The 26,169-nt window shown below is 40.9% G+C and overlaps 1 protein-coding gene across 1 annotated transcript in view; it reads left to right on the top strand.

Moving 5' to 3' along the window:
- The window catches only part of nom1 (nucleolar protein with MIF4G domain 1), a 66,616-nt gene that overhangs the window by 27,300 nt on the left and 13,147 nt on the right, over positions 1 to 26,169 (top strand). The window contains exons 5-8 of the mRNA XM_072576216.1: positions 971 to 1,081; positions 16,076 to 16,237; positions 18,197 to 18,318; positions 19,854 to 19,986. Coding sequence (XP_072432317.1) covers positions 971 to 1,081; positions 16,076 to 16,237; positions 18,197 to 18,318; positions 19,854 to 19,986 — 528 coding nt within the window. The remainder of the gene's footprint in view (positions 1 to 970; positions 1,082 to 16,075; positions 16,238 to 18,196; positions 18,319 to 19,853; positions 19,987 to 26,169) is intronic.

The raw sequence follows: 26,169 nt of genomic DNA, 5'->3' as shown, positions 1-26,169 counted from the left end.
AGATGAATCACCTCTGCATTACTTCTCATGCAATTATATTCTTCCTAAAGTAACAAGACTAAGCTACTGTACACCATATTCGAGATGCGCTTCTATCATCATCCTGTATAACTGTAGCAAAACATCCCTACTTGGATAGTGCATTATTCTTGCATAAATGACAATTTTCCATTTACATCCCTAATTGCTTGCAGTGCTTTCATACTAACTTGTTGTGACCTGTACACCAGGATGCACAGATGCAGCTGTATTCTGAAATCTCTCCATTTAAACAATGTGCTGCTTTACTATTCTTTCTTCCAAATTGAATAACCTCTCATATTCCCACATTTGTACAGCATCAGCTAAATTTTTGCCTGGTCAGTTAACCTATTTATATCCCTTTGCGATATCCATATGTCATTTTCACAATTTACTCTCCTACCTAACGGTGTAATCACCAAATTTAGCAAGTAAACGTTCAATCCCCTCATCCATATAATTGATTTTGATTTTAAATAATTGAGGTCCCAATTTTGATACCTGTGGGACTCAATTAATTACATCCTGGCAATTTGATAATGACCCATTTAGTCTTTCTGTTTCCCACTAGCCAATGTTACCATGTTCATTTGTAAATACCTCTACCCCCCCCCCCCCCCCCCCCCCCCCCACAAAAAGCACTATGTGCTCTTATTTTGTGTATTAACCTGTGTGACAACTTTGGAATTCCAAGTCCGCAATATCTGTGTTTCCTTAGCCAGGTGGTTTGATCATCTGATTGGACTGCCTACAGAGACAACTTTGGCTCCAAACTCCTCTAATTTTTAGAGCAAATTTGTTTAACGTTGGCGAGAAGATCAATTGAGACTTAAGTAATGAACTTCATATTCTGTTGGTTTGAATGTTAATTTTGTTAAATGGACTAAAACAGCCCAGTGGGTTCCTATGTATCAACTGATTACAGTGCAACACTCCTTTCCTCTTACAGATCCGTTTTATGCTGGAAACAATGCTGGCATTGAAGAATAATGATATGCGAAAAATTCCAGGATATGATCCCGAACCTGTAGAAAGGCTTCGGAAACTGCAAAGGAGTCTGGTATGTAGTCATGTAATTAAGTATCTGTCTTTATAAATGCAGCATATTAAATTTGTGATTTGTACTTGATTAATGGATATCTGCTACAAGTTTTATCTAACTTGGACTTTTATAAAAGTGCAGTGAATCATAGACAGTATGCACGTGCAACACCATTCCACTCATATCATTCAAAGGACTGATATCAGAATTACACCACAAGTAGGCTAAAGTGACTATTTGAAGCTCCTGTCCAAACTACTGCCTATCTGTGGTCTCACTATATCCGGTTGAACCATAATGTTCAGAATCTCAGCATCATGTCGGACTGTCAGCTGAGCTTGCAACGTAATATCCGTTCCATAACACAGACAATTCACTTTTATTTTTGTCAGCACTCACCTTTGCCTCTCCCTCAACTGTCTACAAGTATATCCTACTAAAAGCCTCATTCATTGTTTTGAGACCACTTGACTCAAAGAACTCATTGCTTTTCCGGCTATTTTCTACATGAAACTTTAGTTTTGTTTCGTTCATGGGACTTGAGTATCACTAGCTATGCCAGCATTGATTGCTGATACTAATTGCTTTGAAGAAGGTTGTAGTGAGCTTTTACTTGTAGCAGTTGCAGGCCTTTCACTGTCAAGACACCTGCTGCTCAGAAGAGAGTTCTGAGATTTTGGCTCGCAACAGTGAAGGAATGACTATGTGATTCCAAGATGGATGGTGTGTGCCATTTAAATGGAACTTGCAGGTAACTGTTTCTTTGCCTCTGCTGCCCTTGTTCCCCCAGCTGGTAGAGCTTGCCAATTTGGAATTGCAGGCAAAGGAGTCATGGTAATTTGCTGCGATAAACCCTGTAGATCTATAGTAACCAACACAAATGTCACTATCGACTGGTTTACTGCAGAGTCCTACATTGGACCTCATCCCACCCACGTTCCCTTGCTATGTGGGTATGTCTGACAGACCCCCACCCCCTAATTCTTGTTTATCATGCTGTTGCGTGACTTCCACACCTGAAAGCTGTAAGAGTAATGAAAGATATATGCTTTTGATGGGCTTTGTAAGCTTGTTGCATCATAATTGTTTGATCCAGAAGAACTATCACTAGAGGTTGAAATAAGTCTTCTGAACAAGAACAATTCAGCCAGTCCTTCCTTTCTGCCATTGCCTGTTATGGAGCAATGATTAGATTCTATTGTAAGAGATGATCATTGCCTGGCACTTGTGTGATGTAAATGCTACTTGCCACTCATTAGCCCAACCCTGGATAATGACCAGGATTTTCTGCATATGGACATGGACTGCTTCTGTATTTAAGGAGTCATGAATGATGCTGGATCTCTGGACAACTAATCTACTGTCATTACTACAATGTTATTGTCTTACTTCAAGTTCATCCAAAACCCTGCCTCTGGTATTCTACCTCACTCCCATCATATTTGTGCTAAATGATCTCTGTTAGCTCATGTTCACCAACTCTCATTTTAAAGGTCTCATCGTTGCATTCAAATCCTTCCTTTCCCTCACATTCCACCCTTTCTTGACTTTCCCAGCACTGCAATCTTCCAAGAATGTTATATTCCTCCCACTCTGATTGCATGCATCCCACTGTTGTGAAAAGTAGGATTGTGAAAAACCATTATGTGAAGGGTGGTGCTGGGGCCAATCTTTGCATTATTTTTACAGAATTTACCATTGGAACTATACATTAGTCAGTCACTTTACACTTGCAATAGATATTGCATAGATAAATATAAGAAAATAAATTGGACACGTTATGACACATGTCCAAGGCAGTGGAACTGGCATCCAGGCCCAAAGATAGGGACGGTACCAAAGGGCTCACCTCTGATTCAACAATTTTCAGTCTAATTCAACACCCCAGTTTCTTTGCCTGGCCAATAGCAGCTGTGTTTTCAGCCATCTTGGCCTTAAACTCTGGAATTCCCTCCTTTTAAAATGCTCCACCTTTTTGTTATCCTTTTATACCCTCCTTTAAAAACTAAGTCTCTGATTGATCCTTTAAATATCCATCTAAATATTTCATTCTTTTGCTCTGTCAATTTTAGTGTTAGATTTTCCAGTGTTTAAAAGTACAATGTAAGTTGTTGTTGAACTTTATTATGAGTATTTCAGAGTACTAATATTTGAGTTAGCCAACATCTGCAATATATGCTGGTCTATTTAAAAATAAAGCAGCAATAGCAGGATAAGAAACTGGGTAACATGTTCAATATGCATAACATAGACCGGCCTGGACTTAAACAACATATAGATTGAAATCATATATTTGTGAACAACAGTTGTTTTCCATGAACAAGAGAACAAGAAGTTGAACCAATTGTAAATCAAACAGGGACATTTGCACAGTATTTGAAGGAAGAACGTTTTCAGGAGCAGGTATTTGAGAGGAATGTAGTTTCCCCCCCCCCCCCCCGTCAGCAGTCAGGGCAGGGGATTATAGAATCATTGAATCCCTACGTGTGGAAACCGGCCATTAGGCCCAACAAATCCACACCAACCAGAGTAACCCAAACAGACCCATTTCCCCTACCCTCCATTCACCCCTGACTGATACATCTAACCTACACATACTTGAACACTATGGGCAATTTAGCGTGGCCAATTCACCTAATCTGCACATCTTTGGATTGTGAGAGGAAACCGGAGCACCCAGAGGAAATCCGCACTGACGTGGGCAGAATGTGCAAATTCCACACAGATAGTCGCCCAGGTCTGAACCGGAATTGAACCCAGATCCCTAGCACTGTGAGGCAACAGTGCTAACCGCAGCCTTTCATTAGGTTAGAAAGGTTGCTGTGGAAATCGCTTGTTTAAGTGGCGATATATGGTTTACTCCCTGAGATATGAACAAAATGTTTGACATACAGGTGGGGAGTGGGATTTCAACAGAATATCCTACTTGTCTTTCTGAACTTGGAGATGGGGAGATGTCTTTTTATTCAGACAGATGAATAGCTGTTGAGAAGTTTCAGTTGCTTTAGAGCCACTAGATGGCAATATGTGAATGGTCAGAACAACTCATAAAAGTGGCCTGCAATATCAACTGATGCTTTTCCACCAAACGTTGGGCTCTTCTCGGGTGGTGATATTATCCCTATCTCTGAGCCAGGAGCCCTGGTTTCAAGTCCCACCTGCTCCAAAGGTGTACAATAACCTTACACTGAACATAGACAAATTTAAAATGGCAATTTATCATTAGCATACTATCAAGTCAGTTAGCTCAGTTAGTTGGATGGCTGGTTTGAGAGTGACACCAACAGCAATTCTCACGACAGCTGAGGTTACCACGAAGGACTCTACCTCTCAACCTGTCCCCTTGCCTGGTGACCCTCACATTATACCACTACCAGTCATCTCCCTGTAATGAGAGAGTAGACCTATGGTCCAGGAGGACTAGCCAACTTTACCTTTCAGTAAAATAAATGATTTTAGATTTGGAGCACTTTTCCCATGAACTTTGGCATTGGGATTTTTAGTTTTTTTAAAGGAAGCTTGTGATCTATTCATATTTCAAGTTCGAACTTGGTCATTTTTTTTTAAAGTTAGAGGAAAGCTTTGAAGGGATTCCCATATGTACACTTTGAGATCGAAATAAAATCGGATGCAAGGTTTATTTGTAGCATAGTTACTCTATATGTTAAAAAAAATTATAATTCTGTTCTGCTTATTCCTTGTCCACATGTTTTCATTATAGATGGTACAAACTACTAATACTGAGTCCTTCAAATTCCTATTTTAATAAAATAGGTATGAGGAACTGCACACGTTTATTTTAGTCCAAACTAGTAGAAGGAACAAAATCCTACAGAAGCTTTTTAGAATTTTGTTTCATAAATTTATTCAAATCCCATCTGCAAGTCCTGCTTGTTCTTCATCCAAGTCTGCATTGGCTCCCTCTTTCCTAATGAATTGAACCATTCCTATTGCTTTGATAAAAAGATTGCAAATAATTGGAACAGCACTAATCCCTGTGGCAATTCACTGGTTGTACAGAGTCAGTAATTCATAATGGAAACAACCTTCTGTCCAAACATAATCCCAACAAAATTAGTCTCTTTCCCCCCCGACCCATATCCTTCTCAACCCTTGGCCTCTATTTTCTGCTTCCTATTAACCAAGTATTCCACTGACCATCATAATGCATTTTCCCCAAACTTCATTAGTTCTTGTTGCATGTAGCAATGTTGATATGCTTTATAAAACACCCCTTGGAAATCAAAGTCCACCATACTTCTGGAATCCCCATATTCCTATTGCCTGTTACGTCCCAAAGATGTATCTTCCACAAAATCATGTTGACTCTCCGTAATTGCACTTAGATTTTCCAAGTGCCCTGATGTAATAAATTGTAGCATTTTTCCTATCATAGACATTGGGCGAAGTAGTTTGTAGTTATTTGCTTTTTTGAATAGACTATTATACCGGTAGTTCTCGGATAAAGTGAGTTCCAGCAGCGCGATTTGCTTATAACGTCACTGAGGAATTAAGAATGGTATTTTCGGAAATGCTTACTCCAGTTCGCAATAGCACAGTTCCAGTGATGATCGTTTCACATGCTTTGTTCTGTCCATGTGCCATTCTGCGCTTGCACCAATGTCCATGCTGGTCTTCATGCCATTTTGCTCATGCACCAATGTCAGCTGCCAAGAGAGTAGCTTTCTGTGAGAAGCACTGCACAGAGAGCAGCTTTCTGAGAGAGATACACGGAGCAACTTCCTGTGAAAGATACACTACTCTTGGATTATCCCTTTTATTAGTAAAAGTGGAGGGGCATAGTGACAAAAATATTAGCAAGAAGCATCCTGGTGATTGCAGATGGTGAACACAAAAGAAAGGCTATAACACTGGAAGAGAAGCTAGATATTATAAAGCATTTTGACCGTAAGGAGAGAATATATGATATAGCTTGCTTAACAGGAATGAGGAAGTCAGCATGATGACCCTCTGTTCCTGCATTAACAATATTTTTAAATGTACTATGTTAAATTTACTCTTGTTCCATTGATAAATATGATTTATACCTTGATTCAGGTTGTGCTATAGTTTCTGTTAGACCTTTTGAGTGATTTTTGAGCATTGTGTGTAATATTTCTTGCTGGTCTGCCCCAAAACCCACTTTTCCTATTGGCTCCATTATTTATATTAAGTGATTTTCTTTTAAGCAACATTATCGGAGAACTACCTGTATTTGGTATTTTCTAATCTAATTTCCAGACTCAAGAAAATTTGGGAAAATTTAAAACAGTGCATCTATCCCCTCCATAGCCATTTCTTTTAGGGCTTAATAGTGACGTTCATCAGGCCTGAGACATGTTGGCAAGGGAACATCACTTGTTGAAGTGGCAGGCAACTGGAAGTTTGGGGTCACTTTACAGACCAAGCATAAGAGTTCTGCAGAGCCGTCACCTAGTCTATATTTCATCTCCCCAATGCAAAGGGGACTGCACTGAGCAGCAAACCGTAGATGCGATTGAGAGAGGTACAGGTAATTGCTTCACTTGGAAGATGCGTCTGGGGTCTTGGATAGTGAGGAAGGAGGTGGTAAACAGGCAGGTGTTGCACCTTCTGCGATTGCACAGGAAGATGCCGTGGGAGTGGAGGACAAGTGAACCAGAGTCTACTGGAGGGAGCAATCTCTGTGCAGTGCTGGCCAGGGAGGAGCGGGGAAAATGTGTATGATAGTGGCATTCTCTTGGAGTTGGCAGAAATAGTGGCTTTTGATCCTTTAGATGTAAAGGCAGGTGGGGTGGAAAGTGAGGAGCAGGGGACCATACCTTTGTTGTGGGAGGAAAGGGGTGGCAGGAGAAGTGGGGGAAATGGGTCAGGCACAGCTATGGGCCCCATCAATCATGGTGGCAGGGAATGCTCGGTTGAGGGAAAAGGTGGATTTTTCTGAGGACCCCTCGCCCTGGAGGAAGAACGCATCATCAGACCAGATGAAATGGAGATGGAGAAATTGGGAGAATGGAATGGAGTCTTTTCAGGAAGCAAAATGGAGGATGTATAGACTTCTTACTGTACTTCGGTACATGTGACTACAAGAAATCAATTCAAAGGATGTGTGACCCAGGGAACTGTGGGTGTTGATGCATGTGTAGTGAATATTACTGGCCAGTCTGTCTTCAGAACTGGAAACCAATGTCCAGAAAGTGAAGGGTGGAATCAGAGCTGGTCTAGGAAAAGGTAAGAGCCAGGTTGAAATTTGAAGGAAAATTGACAAATCAAATGAGAAATGGAGCAACATTGATGTAATGAAAGTACTGGAGAAAGAGGAGCAAATTACTGCTGATGCTGGAAGCTACTGAAAACAAAAAATACTGGGAATCACAGGCCAGGAGCTCTGATGAAGTGTCAACCAGACTTAAAATGCTAGCTTGCTTAACTTAGGACAGCCAGAGAATTTCTAGAAGCATGGTACTCAGCCATGGACTCCATCAACAAGCACATTGATCCACGCCCACCATATTGGCCACGACAACGAACAACTGGAAATAGCAGAGGTGGAACCAAATAAATTCCAGAAGAGACAGTATGGCAGCGCTTCACAAGAGGCTCAAAAGCACTGAAGATGTCACCTAGATAGGGGACAAAACATGTGCAAATCAGCTTCACAGCTCGGCAAACACACTCTCAATCATGTTAGCTTGCAGTCTCTCCATGGATGCTGCCTGACCTGTGATTTCCAGCATTTTTTGTTTTCAGTACTGGAGAAAAGAGTTGTGGAGCGGGGCTTGAAAACCGAGAGATCAGCATAACTGGCACCCATCCAAGTACCCATGGCCACACATTTGAACTGAAGAAAGTAAGAGGAGTTAAAGGAGAGATTGTTCAAAGTGAGCACGAACTCAACCAGGCAGAATGGTGATGATGGGGGTGGTTCAGGTCTTCTTTCCAGGAAGGAGCAAAGAGCCAGTCCATCTGATGGGGCATGGATGGGTAGAGGATTGCATGTTCATGGTGAAGTAGAGGTGGCTTGTGTCATCTGGAAATTTTAAAACTGAAGAAAAGCATCAGAACAATCATGGATATAAATTGGAAGGGATTGGACAAGGGGAGAAAAAGTAGTATCAAGGCAGGAAGAAACTAGTTCCATGGGGCAGGAACAAGTAGAAACATTGCATTCAAAAAATTGCAGATGCTGGAATTCTGTAACGAAAATAGATATATCTGAGAAACTCAGCTAGTCTGGCAGTATCTGTGGAGAGAAATCAGAGATGACATTTAGGGTCCAGTGTACTTTCTTCATAACTGATTGTAGTCAGGTGGAGGGAGAATGTCGAAGGCGAGTGCAGGGGTCTGTGGGACAGGGAGAAATCCCTTGCCCAAAGGAATGGGCATAGAGGCAAAAGTGACAGAAGAAGAGTGTAACCTCAGGTTGTGCCCGAAGTTCATTGAAGTAGTGACACAGAGGGATAAAACTTAGTTTGTTGAGAACAGAATGTTCAGCTTCAGAGGGATAATAAATACCGGACAAGGTGAGTTTGGGAGAAAAGATGGAGACAGTGGGAAGGACTGGTGAGGAAAGTTCTAAAGGAGCATGGGTAGCTCAAAGTTGTTACAGCTTGATTCCTTAATGCCTGAATAGAAGAGAGGTTTCTTGGAATATTTTATGAGCTGAAGGAGGAAATGAAACTGAGGGCAGGCCAGCTCTGAGATAATGTGCGGTGGTGCTAATGGTGAAAGAGCATGCATATGACAGCGCATGACACTCAGTGTGGATCGCAGTGCAGCGAGAACAGCTGTATGAGGTACATTGTATATTACAGAGATATCTCTGAGCCCGAGTAGATTCAAAACAAAGGTTGAAACTTCAGTTGGCATCCATGTGGAATGAATCTGAGCTGGGGGCATTCGCTGAGCAATGACGTGGTTATGGAAGCAAGTGCTGGCAAATATGTCAGTACGCCAATGAAAGTAATGATGATGAACAGAAATCCTGCCAGAGAGAAGATCAGAACTACAAGATGGATATACCTGGAAGCAATGTGGTCAGAAATTAAACACTAAACTAAAACGAAGGATTACAGATGCTGAAAATCTGAAACAAAAATAGACGTTGCTGGAGAAATTTGTCATGTCTGGCAGCATTTATGGAGAGCAAGTAAAGTTCATGTTTCAAGTCCACTTACCATTGTTCAAAATGCTAACTAGTCAGCCTGCTGTGCTAATAGTATTCTCAGTACTCTTTCTCTGTTTGAAGTTTCTCTCTCCTTACCTATTGGTTCTGGGTTTCTTGTGAAAACATACAAAGTAACTGAATATTTCACTTTGCCATTTCATTCCTCTTTGTTATTTGTTCCACAGACTTGTTCTGTAGAACATCGACACTTCCCATATGAGAGAATATTGAAAAAAGAACGAATGTGGGGGCATTGTTGCCAAAACCAGCATTTCCCACCCATCCTAATTGCCCTTTAATTGAGTAACTTGCAAGGCCATTTCCCTGGGCAGTTAAAAATCAACCATTTTGTTGTTGGCATGGAATCACATGCAAGTCAGACGAGATTAGGACAGCAGATATCCAAAGGATATTTGTGAATTAGATAGATTGATTACTGTAAAAAGCCTATGATAATTTCAGGTAACTTTTATTGAGGCTACCTTATAATTACAGATTTAATTGAATTAAAACTCTGCAGATTCAGGGTTTGGTAAAAACGAGGACTGCAGATGCTGAAAACCCGAGTCTGGATTAGAGTGGTGCTGGAAAAGCACAGCAGGTCAGGCAGCATCCAAGGAGCAAGAAAAATCTATGTTTCAGGCAAAAGCCCTTCATCAGGAACAGAGGCCAGGATTTGAACCAGTGTCTGCACAACATTATTCTAATCCTCTAGATTATTAAACCATTTTTCCCCCGTAGTTACTGTTTTGCTTTTTAAATACTTGTAGAATCTCTTAGATTGCACTTTTGTAGTTGTAGCTTGCTCTCTCTCACTCTGTAGTTTCTCCTTCCTTTTCTTAGTCATTTTTTGTTAGCTTTTAAATTCTGCCCAATCTTCTGACCTACTATTAATGTTTGTGTAATTATGTACCATTCTTCAATTTAACATAAACTTTAACTTCCTTAGTTGGCCACAGCTGGTGCATTCATCCCATTATCACTTGAATGTATCTTTGAACATTTTGGAATATATTCTGAAATGTCTGTCACTGCATTTGTATTTACCTATCTATTAATATATTTTTCCATTTCACATTAGTCAGTTCTATCTTCATAGCCTTCTTCTGTACCCAGAAATTCAGTCATGTTCTGATCACCACTATCTATAGGTTGATTCACTAAGGTAATTAATTAATCCTATCCTTTTGTCCTTAACAGTTTGAGAATAGCCTGCACTCTGGTTGGCTCTAGAGCAGCTAATCTAAGGAAATATTAGCAAGGTTAGATCCCATGGAATACAGGGAGAACTAGCTATTTGGATACAGAACTGGCTCAAAGGTAGAAGACAGAGGGGGTGGTGGGAGGGTTGTTTTTCAGATGGAGGCCTGTGACCAGTGGAGTGCCACAAGAATCGGTGCTGGGCCCTCTACTTTTTGTCATTTACATAAATGATTTGGATGCGAGCATAAGAGGTACAGTTAGTAAGTTTGCAGATCACACCAAAATTGGAGGTGTAGTGGACAACGAAGAGGTTTACCTCCGATTACAACAAGATCTTGACCAGATAGGCCAATGGGCTGAGAAGTGGCAGATGGAGTTTAATTCAGATAAATGCGAGGTGCTGCATTTTGAGCAAGCAAATCTTATACACTTCATGGTAAGGTCCTAGGGAGTGTTGCTGAACAAAGCGACCTTGGAGTGCAGGTTCATAGCTCCTTGAAAGTGGAGTCGCAGGTAGATAGGATAGTGAAGAAGGCATTTGGTATGCTTTCCTTTATTGGTCAGAGTATTGAGTACAGGAGTAGGAAGGGTTTGGAGGGAAATGGGCCAGGTGCAGGCAGGTGGGACTAGATTGGGTTGAGATATCTGGTCGGCATGGGCGGGTTGGACCGAAGGGTCTGTTTCCATGCTGTACATCTCTACGAAGCTACAGTTATCAATCTGAACAGTCCATTCTATATGATGATTAAAATTGCCCATTATAGTTGCTGCACCGTTCTTGGGGAGCATTATTTTCCATTCCTGTAGCCCCAACTTAATGCTATTTATAGATAGGAGGCCAATAAACTGCCATCTCAGTTGACTTGGGAGTTTTGCTATTTCTTAGCTCTAACCAAAGAAATTCAACGTCTTTTACTTTAGAACTCAGTTCATCTCTCAATATTATTTGCATAATTAATTATCAGAGCAATCCCAGCATTGGCATCTTTCAGCCATTTCCTTGTAACGATGGTCATGTCAGTTCAAATAGAAATAAATGTGTAGAACAGTTTGCCTGTTTGATATGAATTTTATGGACACCCAGATACAGACTGAGTGTCCAAAGTCTCGTGCTATCCTTCATCATTTTTAATCTCCACTAAATCTTGAAAGTTTCATGCTCTGTCTTGTGGTTCCAAGTCCTGCTGTGTTAGCCCTTTCTATATTTACTTATGTAATGTATATTACTATATCGTAAAACAGAATTGTTGACCCTTATCTATTCTTAAGTACATTTACGTACCTTGCATTAAGAGATTCGTGGAAGCAGAAAATACTGCACAATATGCTGTTTAACCATGACTGTACATTACTCTTGTGAAAAGGTTAATGTTAGCCTCTTCGAAAAATGCATTGTCTTTATATCCAGACTGTAAATGTGTCTGCTTAGTATAACAAAGGTTGTAAACATGCATGTTTACTTGACAGTTAAAAGGGGCCATTACGAGACCACTTCAGATGCTATGTGTTTTATTACCACTGTAATACCAGGCAGAATTTGTTTTATAGACTGAAAAATAAACAATGTGCGATTTGTTATGTTTTTCTTAACTTCATTATTATGTTATAAGTAAAACATAAAACTTACTTCTCTAGAACATCTGGACTCACTGAATGCAACACCACTGTTTTGCAAAGTCATTGTAAGGAGAGATGTAGATTTTTTTTTAGGGAAGATGTAGACAATCAAACATTTTACCAAAAATATACTATGCCTTTTAGATGTCAATTTAAGTAGCACTTCAATAGTGGGTGCATGAATGTACATGGAATTCGAATTGGAATCCCTCCAGTGTGAATAAGGCTCTTGAGCCCAACAAGTCCACACCGACCCTCCGAGGAGCAACCCTCCCAGACCTATTCCCCTATCCTATTTTGGCTCCTGACTAATGCACCTAACCTACACATCCGTATGGGCAATTTAGCCTGGCCAATTGCCCAAACCTGCACATCTTTGGACTGTGGGAGGAAACCAATGCAGACGTTGGGAGAATGTGCAAACTCTACAACTTCAACTTCCCAAATATTGATTGGAAGCTCTTTAGATCAAGTAGATTGGATGGGGTAGTGTTTGTGCAGTGTGTCCAGGAAGCTTTTCTAACGCAGTATGTAGATTGTCCAACCAGAGGGGAGGCCATATTGGATTTGGTACTCGGTAACGAACCGGGACAAGTGGTGGGCTTGTTAGTGGGTGAACATTTTGGTGATGGCGACCACAATTCTGTGACTTTCACCTTGGTTATGGAGAGAGATAGGTGCGCACAACAAGGAAGTTTTTACAATTGGGGGAAGGGAAATTATGATGCTGTAAGACAGGATTTGAGGAGCATACGTTGGGAGCATAGGCTGTCAGGGAAGGATGTGGTGGAAATGTGGGACTTTTTCAAGGAGCAGATACGACGTGTCCTTGATATGTATGTACCGATCAGGCAGGAAAGAAATGGTCGTGTGAGGGAGCCTTGGTTGACGAGGGAGGTTGAATGTCTAGTAAAGAGGAAGAAGGAGGCTTACATAAGGTTGAGGAAACAAGGTTCAGACAGAGCAGTGGAGGGATACAGGATAGCCAGAAGGGACCTGAAGAAAGGGATTAGGAGAGCTAAGAGAGGGCATGAAAAATCCCTGGCGGATAGGATCAAGGATAACCCCAAGGCATTCTATGCGAATGTGAGAAACCTGAGAATGACGAGAACGAGGGTAGGTCCGATCAAGGACAGTGGTGGGAGACTGTGTATTGAGTCGGAAGAGATAGGAGAGGTCTTTCACAAGTACTTCTCTTCAGTATTTACGAACGAGAGGGACCGTATTGTTGAAGAGGAGAGTGTGAAACGGACTGATAAGCTAGAAGAGATACCTGTTAGGAAGGAAGATGTGTTGGACATTTTGAACAACTTGAGGATAGACAAGTCCCCCGGGCCTGAGGGGATATATCCTAGGATTATGTGGGAAGCAAGAGAGGAAATTGCAGTACCGTTGGCAATGATCTTCTTGTCTTCACTGGCAACTGGGGTGGTACCAGGGGACTGGAGAGTAGCGAATGTTGTGCCCCTGTTCAAAAAAGGGAATAGGGATAACCCCGGGAATTACAGGCCAGTTAGTCTTACTTCTGTGGTAGGCAAAGTAATGGAAAGGGTACTGAGGGATAGGATTTACGAGTATCTGGAAAGACACTGCTTGATTAGGGACAGCCAGCACGGATTTGTGAAGGGTAGGTCTTGCCTTACAAGTCTTATTGAATTCTTCGAGGAGGTGACCAAGCATGTGGATGAGGGTAGAGCAGTGGATGTAGTGTACATGGATTTTAGTAAGGCATTTGATAAGGTTCCCCATGGTAGGCTTATGCGGAAAGTCAGGAGGCATGGGATAGAGGGAAATTTGGCCAATTGGATAGAAAACTGGCTAACCGGTCGAAGTCAGAGAGTGGTGGTAGATGGTAAATATTCAGCATGGAGTCCAGTTACAAGTTGAGTTCCGCAGGGATCAGTTCTGGGTCCTCTGCTGTTTGTAATTTTTATTAATGACTTAGAGGAGGGAGTCGAAGGGTGGGTCAGTAAATTTGCAGATGGTACAAAGATAGGTGGAGTTGTGGACAGTGAGGAGGGCTGTTGTCGGCTGCAGAGGGACTTGGATATGATGCAGAGCTGGGCTGAGGAGTGGCAGATGGAGTTCAACCCTGCCAAGTGTGAGGTTGTCCATTTTGGAAGAACAAATAAGAATGCGGAATACAGTGTTAATGGTAGGGTTCTTGGTCAGGTGGAGGAACAGAGGGATCTTGGGGTCTATGTACATAGATCTTTGAAGGTTGCCACTCAGGTGGACAGAGTTTGTAAGAAGGCCTATGGAGTATTATCGTTCAATAGCAGAGGGATTGAATTCAAGAGTCGTGAGGTGATGTTGCAGCTGTACAGGACTTTGGTTAGGCCACATTTGGAGTACTGTGTGCAGTTCTGGTCGCCTCACTTTAGGAAAGATGTGGAAGCTTTGGAGAGGGTGCAGAGAAGATTTACCAGGATGTTGCCTGGAATGGAGAGTAGATCGTACGAGGATAGGTTGAGAGTTCTCGGCCTTTTCTCGTTGGAACGGCGAAGGATGAGGGGTGACTTGATAGAGGTTTATAAGATGATCAGAGGAATAGATAGAGTAGACAGTCAGAAACTTTTTCCCCGGGTACAACAGAGTGTTACAAGGGGACATAAATTTAAGGTGAAGGGTGGAAGGTATAGGGGAGATGTCAGGGGTGGGTTCTTTACCCAGAGAGTGGTGGGGGCATGGAATGCGCTGCCCGAGGGAGTGGTAGAGTCAGATTCATTGGCGACCTTTAAGCGGCATTTGGATAGGTACATGGATGGGTGCTTAATCTAGGATAGAAGTTCGGCACAACATCGTGGGCCGAAGGGCCTGTTCTGTGCTGTATTGTTCTATGTTCTATGTTCTATCTATGTTCAATCACCTGAGACTGGAATTGAACTCATGGCACTGTGAGGCAGTGGTGCTAGCCACTGTGCTGCCCCCTGAAATGAGAAGCTATCTTTGGCTTTAATTAGATTGTGGTTCCATTAACATAGACATATTATCATTTATCAATGTGAGTATTGCTGGAATAAAAGGAACATACTGTCAAATCATTACATCTTGCACTTAGTATCGATACAACAATGTCAAATTTCAGTGGGAGCAACAATTTAAACTGTATGAAAAAGGATGCTGATTGGTTGACAGCTCAACACTGATGAGTGAAGGAGTGATCATGGTGAATACTACTGTCTTTCCCAACTCTTCTCTTGAATTCAAAAATTCTTGGGCAAGTTCGACTTCATGCAGAAAAGGAATTTCTAAAAGTGAATACATATGGCTTCGAGCATGCCTAAGTAAGCGCTGTGGCAAGATGATGCTTAATTTATTTTTCGCATAATACTTCCCCACCCATATCATAGAGATGTACTTTGGATAATCGAGCTTCCTCTGCATTATGTTCTGGATTTCGTAAGCACACACTGAGTTCTCTCATACTCTGCCAATTGCAGACAGCCAAAGAATACGTATGAGAGAGTCATCAGCACAGAAACAGACTCTTCAGTCAAACTCCTCCACGACAACCTGACATCCCAATCTGATCTCTCCCCATTTGTCAGCATTTGGCCCACATCCTTTAAGCTTTCCTATTCATGGACTTTTCCAGATGCCTTTTTAAATGTAATTGTAATAGCCTCCACCACTTCCTCTGGCAGCACACTCCATACATGCACCACTCTCTGCGTGAAGAAGTTTCCCCTTAGGCCCCTTGTAAATCTTTTCCCCCTCACCTTAAACCTGTGCCCTCCAGTTTTGGACTCTCACTGTTCCCAGTCATTGAGATGAATGGTTTTCAAATCTGATACCATACCTGTATTGTAATTCACCCACAGTAGTTATGTGTATGGTAGGCAGAATGTCTTTCTGGTTTAACAGTTGCATTGTGTTAATGGATGCTACGGCTCAGCTATGTACTGTCTACTGGATGAGTTGCAGCAACACCAGTGGTTCTTCAGTGATATCTCCACAGAAATAAAAGGGCAGAACCATGAAATCACACTTTCAAAATATGTATTGATATTAAAAGAAAACCAGCTGCTTTATCTGTCCTGCAGATTCACAACAGCCGTGGTGACTTCCTCCTTCGTGCAACATTAGAAAACCTGCTGACAGCAGACCAAGTAGGACGGTGGTGGATTGTGGGATCTTCGTGGAGTGGTATCCCCATGATTGGTAACACAAGTACTAAAATGCAGCAAAATGTTGCTGTTGGCGAGGTTAGCATTTCAGTTGCTAATGTATAATCTTGTAAAGTTATTTTGTTTTTATTAATTTCTCCATTTTATAAGAGGTCAGTTAGGTTATCTGAAGGATGCAGCAATTAGAGCTAAAGGGATCAAAGGATTTGGGGTGAAAGCAGAACTGGGCTATTGAGCTAGATAATTAGCCGTGTTCACGATGAATGGCAGAGAGGGGTTGAATAGCGTATTTCTCTTACTTTCTATGTTTCTATATTAACCCTGTCTAACCAAATATTTGATTTGAGTTACTTTCAACATGACGTCAACCTTGCTGATTTTTTTTTTAGTTAAAGAAATGCTATTACCATTTGGCATTGGGTGCATGTTAATATGTCAGTAAAACACACCTTAAGTAATTAGGTTTGAACAATATCTTGAAAATTTTCCTTCTTCCAGAAGAATTGCAGGAATTTTGGTAAGCAAGAAGATAATTTGTTCCTGTGAAGCTCACAGCTTTCTCTGTTAGAAAATCCTACTGTAATCTAATTCCCCCAATGGCATTTCTTCCATATTTGGTTAATTCCTCGTGACATAGTTAAATCTGCTTCAGTCGACATTTGTAGAAAACCATCCATCTTCTAAGAATCATTTCATGAAATATTTAGAATTATCTTTCATATTCTAAAATTTTTTTTGGTTTAAAAGCCTTTCTTGCCACTGTATTGATGATCAGAAGTTCTTACTGCCTCAAGCTCTGTGATAATTTAAACATTACATTGAGAATTTCACTACACTAGCTATATTCAAATCCTCTTTCTTTACCAAAGAAAGACTATATGGTTTCTGTTTTGACTCATCTCTAATCCTGTTTCATGCAGCCTGCTGTGTTGTTCCTCAGTTTGCCATTTATCATCCCTCATGCCCCCAAATTTGGTACCTTAGCATATTTCATGTAATTTCTTTTCAACCTGTGTCATACTTGGCGGCGGGGCGGGGGGGAGCACAACATTACGTGTATCATGCAAAAATCACTTGCTCCTGCTCTGTCTTTTAACCTTGTCTCAATTCATGTTATACTGTCACCATTAAATATTTTTCACCAGTCCAATGCCCAGTACACTGTCTTTGACGTAAGTATTTTTTTCAAAATCTCTTTATAATTCCCTTTCTTGCCTCTCTTTTGTGCTTGTTAATTCTTCAGGTGTCCTTCTATATAAGGCATCAACTTGGTCATATAATATCTTCAGAAATTTTACATCTGGTCACACCATTTCTTCCATGAACCTTCAGTCTTTTCTGCAGTCATTTTGTATATAGTTCATGGACTGTCAGTTTGTGCCTTGCTGTAATTAAATATACTGACTGTGACTTCAAAAGAAAAAATGGATTCATAAATTGTTTTTTTTATGTTAATGATTAAGAAATAAGAAGTTTTATATTTCCAATGATGTGTGAACAGTGGTGGTCAAAGTGGTTGGGATAAACTTATTTTTGAAAAATAATAAGCATTATGGATATTGAAACTGAAGAACACTGAATGGCTGTGACATGAAAATCTCTTGTTTGAAATACATGTTCTCTGGAGTGTATTTTCTTTTTTTTGACCTAACTTGATTACTTTATTGACACAAAATATTCAGTCTTTTGAATTTTAAATAATTGTCAACTGATGTAGAACAGCCAGGAGAATGGAGAAACTAGTGAGGAGAGCCAGCTGTCAGTTAAGTCAGGAGTTAGGGAATGTCTATCATTCAGCAGTTAAGAAGCCTGAAAAGCTACATTATTTCCAAAGAAACTAATCATCTGTACTTTTTAATTGACTCTTCACGTACTTCAGAATTTGTTCATTAATATCAGTGCTAAAGTTGAACCCCCCCTCACAACTGGTTTGAAGTATTTATAATTTTAAAACAAATAGGCCAAGGAAAATATCATCGTCCGTGATGGCAGTCAGTGTTCTGTACTGTTGACAAAGTACCATTCTTTATGATTTAGGTAAGTGGAAAAATTATGGAACTTGCACGTAAACAAAGGATGAATACAGATATAAGAAAGAACATCTTTTGTGTCATGATGACAAGTGAGGACTATTTGGATGCTTTTGAAAAACTTTTAAGGTCAGTATCTAGTCTTAACTTCGCTGAATTTAATTTAAAGAAACTTATTGCAGGTTGAATGGCAAATGTTAGATTGCTTTTCTATAATAAGGCTATACTGTGAACTTGAAATCAAAATATTGCGAAAGCTGGAATCTAAAATAAATGCAGAATGCCGGTGAAACAGGTCTGGCATTATCTGTGGAGAGAGAAACAAGTCCAGTATGATGCTTCTGAAGAGTCATAACAGCCTCAAAATTAACTTTGTCTCCATCGGTGCTGCCAGACCTGCTCAATTTCTCTGGCATCTCTGTGTTGGCATATTGTGAATTTGGTCGGTTAGTAATAAATTTATGCCATTGTGTTATAAATTTTAAGTTCCACCACAGGTTTTGTTGAAGGTGCTATTTTTCATTTAATACCAGATAATTTACCAAAGGGTCTGCTCGAAAAGTTTAGAGATTACTGATAATCTAGTCAACATTTATTCCTCAACACAAGCACACTAACTGATGACTTCCTGTCATAGCTCTTTTGTATTATTTGAGTGCATCATTTGCCTAAATAACAAGTATTACTATGTTTGAAAAATAATTTAATTTCTGAGCCACTTTGAAATAGTCTAATACTTCATTTCAATATGGAAAAATATCTGTAATTGCAAGTTGTTTAAGACATAATTGAGTCTCATTTCTTTCTTAACTTGACATAATTCTGTCTTTTTCTTGCTATCTTCATGCCATTCCCTATTGTAAGCGTGTGTCTCATGTGGCACTCAACCTCACATTCTGGTCTTCGAAAGCCCAGATGTTTCAGTCTTGATTCCAACAAGATTTATAAATCCCAGCATTTTATGTATGCAAATTGACAAGAACGCTTTTGTTTGTTGTTTCTTGCATTTCACCAGAGGGAGCACCAATGTATGCATTTGGACAATCCACACGACTGAATAACTTGTATATTTCTTCCATCATCTTTTAAGTCAAATCTCACTTAATCAAATGGTTTCAGCCTAAGTTCACTGGCTTCAAGGGCAGTTAACTTTTTAAAATGTTGAGTTTATTTTAGTGTTTTGGCAAGTCAACATGAAGAGTTCAAGTAGAAACCCAGGAAATGGAATTAGCTCAATGGGCCAATCCCTATCTACTCTGATCTGGACCACATCAAGATTTTGAAAACTCCTAACAATCTTGTTTCTGAGGAGAACAGTCCCAAACACAGTCCAATCTGTCCTCAGAACTGAAGTTTCTCATCTCTCGAACCAATTTTGTAAATGTTTTCTCGAATCTTTCCAATGCATTTTCATCCATCCGATAGTGTGTCCAGAATATACACAGCTCTCCACTTGTTGTCTAACAAGTATAATTTCAGTTTAGCCCCTTTGATATTGCACTGATCAACTTCGTGGTTGAGTTTACATACTTTAGCAGTTGTAAATTTTTTTTTAACCACTTCAAGCTATATATTCAGTGTATTTTACTCCACTAATAGATGCAATTAAGCCAAATTTAATATTTAAACGGACATCTTAATATTTTGATTTTCCCTTGTTGCAGGCTGAGGCTGAAAGATCAACAGGAAAGAGAGATTATTCATGTTATTGTTCACTGTTGTCTTCAAGAAAAAACATTTAATCCTTTCTATGCTTTCCTGACACAAAAGTTCTGTGAATACGATAGAAGATTTCAGGTAATACTGGTTTTACAGTGCTCTGAGATTTTTCTCAATCTTTTATATTTAATGTTTTATCTGTAGCATTTGTGAAATGAGAAGTAATATTTCATTTTTTTTCCTTCTATTTATGGATTAGAAGGTTGCTTATTTGGCCAAGGTGTTTATGCTCTTAATTATGACTACAAGGCTCAGAAATTGTGAAATTTTTCCGTGATTATTCTCGTTGCAAATTTGCATTGCTTGCCCCAAATAAAAATCTGCACAATTCGTGAAGGCAACCCAATTCCCATGGTGCTGAGTACCTGCACCACTGAGGTCCAAAGCCATTCTCCTAAAAATGGTGTCAACCATGATTCCCAGTAGTGGTAGGTCTCTTCACTTTAGAGCTTCTTTGTTTCATTGCCCAAAGGCTGCCAAAAATGACAGTACTACAAGTTCTCAAGTTATTTCCTGCCCTGAAGAGTTTTTGTCCAAAGAGATTTTGTGAAATCACATTGGAGTTTAAAAGGGATATGGAATCGAAATGTCTGACTAATCAGTGAATGAGGAAAGAAAGGTTTGAGGTCGGATATTAAAGTTTAATCTTTCACAGTCAGTAAATACAACTGTGAGAAGTGAAGATTATTATTTGCTCCGTTTCGATCTCACCTTTCTAATCCAGAGCACTAGAAGATTTTACTATTGAAGTGATTGTCATCTTTGAAAAGAGGTTTTGTGGCTTAATGTGGATATACATTCTGGGAGAAAATAACAGCATTGGACTGGTATGGAAAGTGCCAAATGTTATGGATCCTAAGAGTGTGCAGTAAATAAACTCTCTTTTTAAAAAAGGCAAATGGTGTTTTGGCCATTCTAAATAGGGGTCCAGAGGCTTTTTTAAGAAGTGTTTGCATAAAACCGGTCATGTCTCGGTTCTACCTGTAACAATGTATAGTACATATTCAATTTTAAAACTTTGCTTAAGAGAATGCAAACATCTGGGATGTGACTTTTAGAGGGAAATGGGGATGTGGCAGTAATTGCAAGGAGACGAGTCAAATGTTGCTTTCTGAGGAGAGTGACAGGACAGGAAGGGAAAGAAAAGGGGACAATATCTGAAGTGCAAAATCCACTGAGCTTGTGTATTTTTGTTCCAGGCTGTCAGTAGTGTCTTGGGAAGAAAGATTGCAGAAACTACAGGAAAATGGGAAGCTTTCAAAAATGAGATAACCCACGTCCAGAGATAGTATGTTCCTGTAGGGTGAAAGGCAAGGCTGGTCGGTGGAGGGAATGCTGGATTACTAGATTAATTGGTCAAGAAAAAGAAGGAAGCGCATGTCAGGTGATGACAGCAGAGATCAAGTGAATCGTTAGAATCAAGTGAATCAAAAGCAACAGGAGTATACTTAAGAGGGAAATCAGGTGAGCAAAACAAGGACACGAGATAACTTTGTTAAATAGAGTTAAGGAGAATCCAAAGGAATTTTATAAATATATTAAGGACAAAAGGGTAACTAGGGAGAGAAAAGGACCCCTCAAAGATCAGCAAGGCAACCTATGTGTGGAACCACAGGTAATGGGAGAGATACCAAACCAGTATTTTATACAAGTGTTTACTGTGGAGGATATAAAAGATACAGAATGTGTGGGGATGTAAATGGTGACATCTTGAAAAATGTCCATATTACAAAGGAGGTGGTGCTGGAATGTCTTGAACCACATAGAGGGATGGCACAGTGGCTCAATGGTTGACACTGCTACCTCACAGCGCCAGGGACCCAGGTTCGATTCCAGCCTCTGGTGACTGTGTGGAGCGTGCACATTCTCCCTTCTCCCCGTGTCTGCATGGGTTTCCTCTGGGTGCTCTGGTTTCTTCCCACAGTCCAAAGACATGCAGGTCAGGTGAATTGGCCTTGCTAAATTGCCCATAGTACTTAGGTGTATTAGGTATGTCTGGGTGGGTTACTCTTCGGATAGTTGGTGTGGAATTGTTGGGCCGTAGGGCCTGTTTCCACACTGTAGGAAATCTAATCTAAAATCCCCAGGATCTGATCAGGTGTACCCTAGAATTCTGTGGGAAGCTAGAGAAGTGATTGCTGGGCCCCTTGCTGAGATGTTTGTATCATCAATAATCACCAGTGAGGTGCCTGAAGACTGGAGTTTGGTTAATGTGGTGCCACTGTTTAAGAAAGGTGGTTAAGAAAGGAAAAGCCAGGGAACTATAGACCGGTGAGCCTGACGTTGGTGGTGGGCAAGTTGTTGGAGAGAATCCTGAGGGACAGGATGGACATGTATTTGGAAATGCAAGGACTGATTAGGGATAGTCAACATGGCTTTGTGCATGGGAAATCCTGTCCCACTAACATGATTGATTTTCTTAAAGAAGTAGCAAAGAGGATTGGTGAAGGCAGTGCGGTGGATGTATATGTACTTCATTAAGGCATTCGACAATATTCCTCCGTGGTAGACTGGATAGCAAGGTTAGATCAACTGGAATACAGGGAAGACTAGCCATTTGAATACAGAACTGGCTCAAAGGTAGAAGACAGAGGATGTTGGCGAAGGGTTGCTTTTCAGACCGGAAACATATGGTGTGCTCTAGGATCGGTGCAGGGTGATTTGGATGTGAACATAGGAGGCATAGTTTGGAAGTGGAATCTGAGGTAGATAGGATAGCAAAAAAAGTGTTTACTGTGTTTTCCTTTATTGGTCAGAGCATTGAGTACATGAGTTGGGAGGTGGTGCTGCATTTGTCCCAGACACCGGTTAGGAGAATTGTGGAACATTGTGTACAATTTTGGTCTCCCTGCTGTAGGAAGGAAGGATGTTGTATAACTTGAAAGGGTTCAGAAAAGATTTACAAGTATGTCACCAGGGTTGGAGGATTTGAGTTAAAGAGGGAGGTTGAATAGGGGCTGTTTTCCCCTCAGCCACCTTCGAAGGCTGAGGGGTGACCTTATAGAGGTTCATAAAATCATGAGGGACAAGGATAGGATAAATAGACAAAGATTTTTCTTGGTGTGGGGGAGTCCAGAACTAGTGGCCATATGTTGAGGGTGAGAGGGGAAAGATTTAAAAGGGACCTAGGGGGTAATGTTTTCACACCAAGGCCAATGCATTTATGGAATGAGCTGCCAGATGAATTAGTGGAGGCTGGTGTAAGTACAACATTTAAAAGGCATCTGGATGGGTATATAAATAGGAGGAGTTTAGAAAGGTATGAGCCAAGTGCTAGCAAATGTCTCTAGATTAATTTTAGATATCTGGTCGGCATGGACAAGTTGGACCAAAGGGTCCTTTTTCATCTCTGACTCCATTATCCAGAATTTTGAAAAATGAGAGGTGATCTCCTTTAAGTTTACGAAGTACCTCAAGGCTCAGACAGGGTAAATCACAGAAAGACATTTCTCCTGGTTGGAGAGTCCAGAATCTGGAGGCACAATTTAAAAATAACAAGGGATTCCATTTTGGATAGAGAAAATCTTTTCTGTTGGGGTTGTGAATTTTTGGAATTCCCTTTGCCAGGGGTGAATTCAAGATAAAAATTGATAGACTCTTGAATACCAATGGCACAAAAGATTCTGGACATTGAATGCTTCAGTGCTTTTTAGCCATGCTATTACGTCATGGAGTCATAGAGTTACACAATGCAGAAACGGACCCAGCGGTCCAATTCATCCACACCAACCAGATATCATAAAGTCATAGAGGTGCACAGCATGGAAACAGACCCTTCGGTCCAACTCTTCCATGCTGATCTAATCTAGTCCCATTTTCCAGCACTTGGCCCATAATCCCTCTAAACCTTGCTATTCATATACCCATCCATTGCCTTTTAAATGTTGCAATTCTACCAGCCTCCTCCACCTCCTCTGGCAGTTCATTCCATACATGCACTACCATCCACGTGAAAAAGTTGCCCCTTAGGTCTCTTTTATATCTTTCCCCTCTCACCCTATACCTATGCCTTCTAGTTCTGGACTCCCCCCACACCAGGGAAAAGACTTTGTCTATTTATTCAATCCATGCCCCTCTTGATTTTATTAATCTGAGGCCTCCCTTCAGCCTTCGACGTTCCAGGGAAAACAGCCTCTCCCTATAGCTCTTTTCTGAACCCTTTCAAGTTTCACAACATCCTTCCAATAGGAAGGTGACCAGAATTGCACGCAATATTCCAGAAGTGACCTAACCAATGTCCTTTACAGCCACAACATGACCTCCCAACTCCTATAAATGCTCTGACCAATAAAGGAAAGCATACCAAACGTCTCCTTCACTATCCTATCTCCCTGATATTCCACTTCCAAGGAGCTGTGAACCTGCACTCCAAGGTGTCTCTGTTCAGCAGCACTCCCTAGGACCTTACCATTCAGTGTGTAAGTCCTGCCCTGATTTGCCTTTCCAAAGTGCAAGGTGCTGCATTTATCTAAATTAAATTCTACCTGCCACTCCTCAGCCTATTGGCCCATCTGATCAAGATCCCGCTGTAATCTGAAGTAACCTTCTTCGCTGTCCACTACACCTCCAATTTTGGTGTCATTGGCAAACGTACTATACTTTCTATGTTCATATCCAAACCATTTATAGAAATGATGAAAATTAGTGTGCCCAGCACCGATCCTGTGGCATTGCACTGGTCACAGGCCTCCAGCCTGAAACACAACCCTCCACCACCACCACTCTCTGTCTTCTACCCTTGAGCCAGTTCTGTATCCAAATGGCTAGTTCTCCCTATATTCCATGAGATCTAACCTTGCTAACCAGTCTCCCATGGGGAACCTTGTCGAATGCCTTAATGAAGTCCATAGAGATCAAACCTCTTCATTACTTTTTCAAAAAACTCAATCAAGTTTGTGATACATGATTTCCCACACACAAAGTCACATTGACCATTCCTAATCAGTCCTTGCCTTTCCAAATACATGTAAATCTTGTCCCTCAGGATACCCTCCAACAAATTGCCCATCACTGACGTCAGGCTCACTGGTCTATAATTCCCTGGTTTGTCCTTACCACCCTTCTTAAACAGTGGCACTACATTAGCTAACATCCAATCTTCCGGCACCTCACCTATGACTATCGATTGATGCAAATAGCTCAGCAATTGGCCCAACAATCGCTTCCCACAGAGCTCTAGGATACACCTGATCAGGCCCTGGGGATTTATTCACCTTTATGCATTTCAGGTCATCCAGCACTTCCTCCTCATGCACGGTGGCTCAGTGGTTAGCAATGCTGCCTCACAGCACCAGGGTCCTAAGTTCAATTCCAGCCTTGGGCGACTGTCTGTTTGGAGTTTGCACATTCTCCCTGTGTCTGCATGGGTTTGCTCCCACAGTCCAAAGATATGCAGGTCAGGTGAATTGGCCATACTAAACTGCCTATAGTGTTAGATGCATTGGTCACAGAGTAATGGGTCTGGGTGGGTTACTCTTCAGAAGGTCGGTGTGAACTTGTTGGGCCGAAGGGCCTGTTCCCACACTGTACAGAATATATGTATTATATGTAATCTATAATATGGAAATTTTTCAAAATGTCACCATTTATTTCCCCACAATGTATATCTACCATGTTCTCCGCAATAAACACTGATGAAAAATATTCAATTAGTATATCCCCCATCTCCTGCGGCTCCATGCAAAGGCTGCCTTGCTGATCTTTTTGAGGCAAAAGCAGTGGCCCTAGCACTGAACGATATGGCACACCAGTCGTCATAGGCCTCGAGTCCAAAAAACAACCCCCTCACTACCTATCTTATTTAATTGCAGAACAGGTTTGATGATTCTATGATTTATATGCAGCATCATGATTAACAGTAATATTTATTGTTGTGTAGACAGTTCTATTAATGTGTTGCTTCAAATTTCTTAAAAGGTAGGTGTATTATGGCTTTTACTTAGGGCTAGAATTTTCTGGAGCAGTCATCGCGTGGTCTCCTCTGTTAGTTCATCCGTTTTAAGACTTCTCTCAATCTTAACTGCAATGTTGTAGGAAGTAGCGCAGTAAGGACTATTGGGCAGCTTGTACCTTGGTAACAGTGAGACCAACAGTGCATCCTCTTAATAATAAGGCAGTGCCTAGTGACTCGACAACTGGGCCTTCGTGCTCATGTGGAAATGTGCATGCACGTAATTCCAGGCTCATGATTAATTTGTATATTTAGCCATTGGAGTTCTAAGGCACTACAACTGCGCATCAAAGCAGCATAATATTGATAGT

This window comes from Chiloscyllium punctatum, chromosome 8 (assembly GCF_047496795.1).
Source record: "Chiloscyllium punctatum isolate Juve2018m chromosome 8, sChiPun1.3, whole genome shotgun sequence".
NCBI classification, from domain to species: Eukaryota; Metazoa; Chordata; class Chondrichthyes; order Orectolobiformes; family Hemiscylliidae; genus Chiloscyllium; species Chiloscyllium punctatum.
This window is presented reverse-complemented; position numbering and strand designations above follow the sequence as displayed.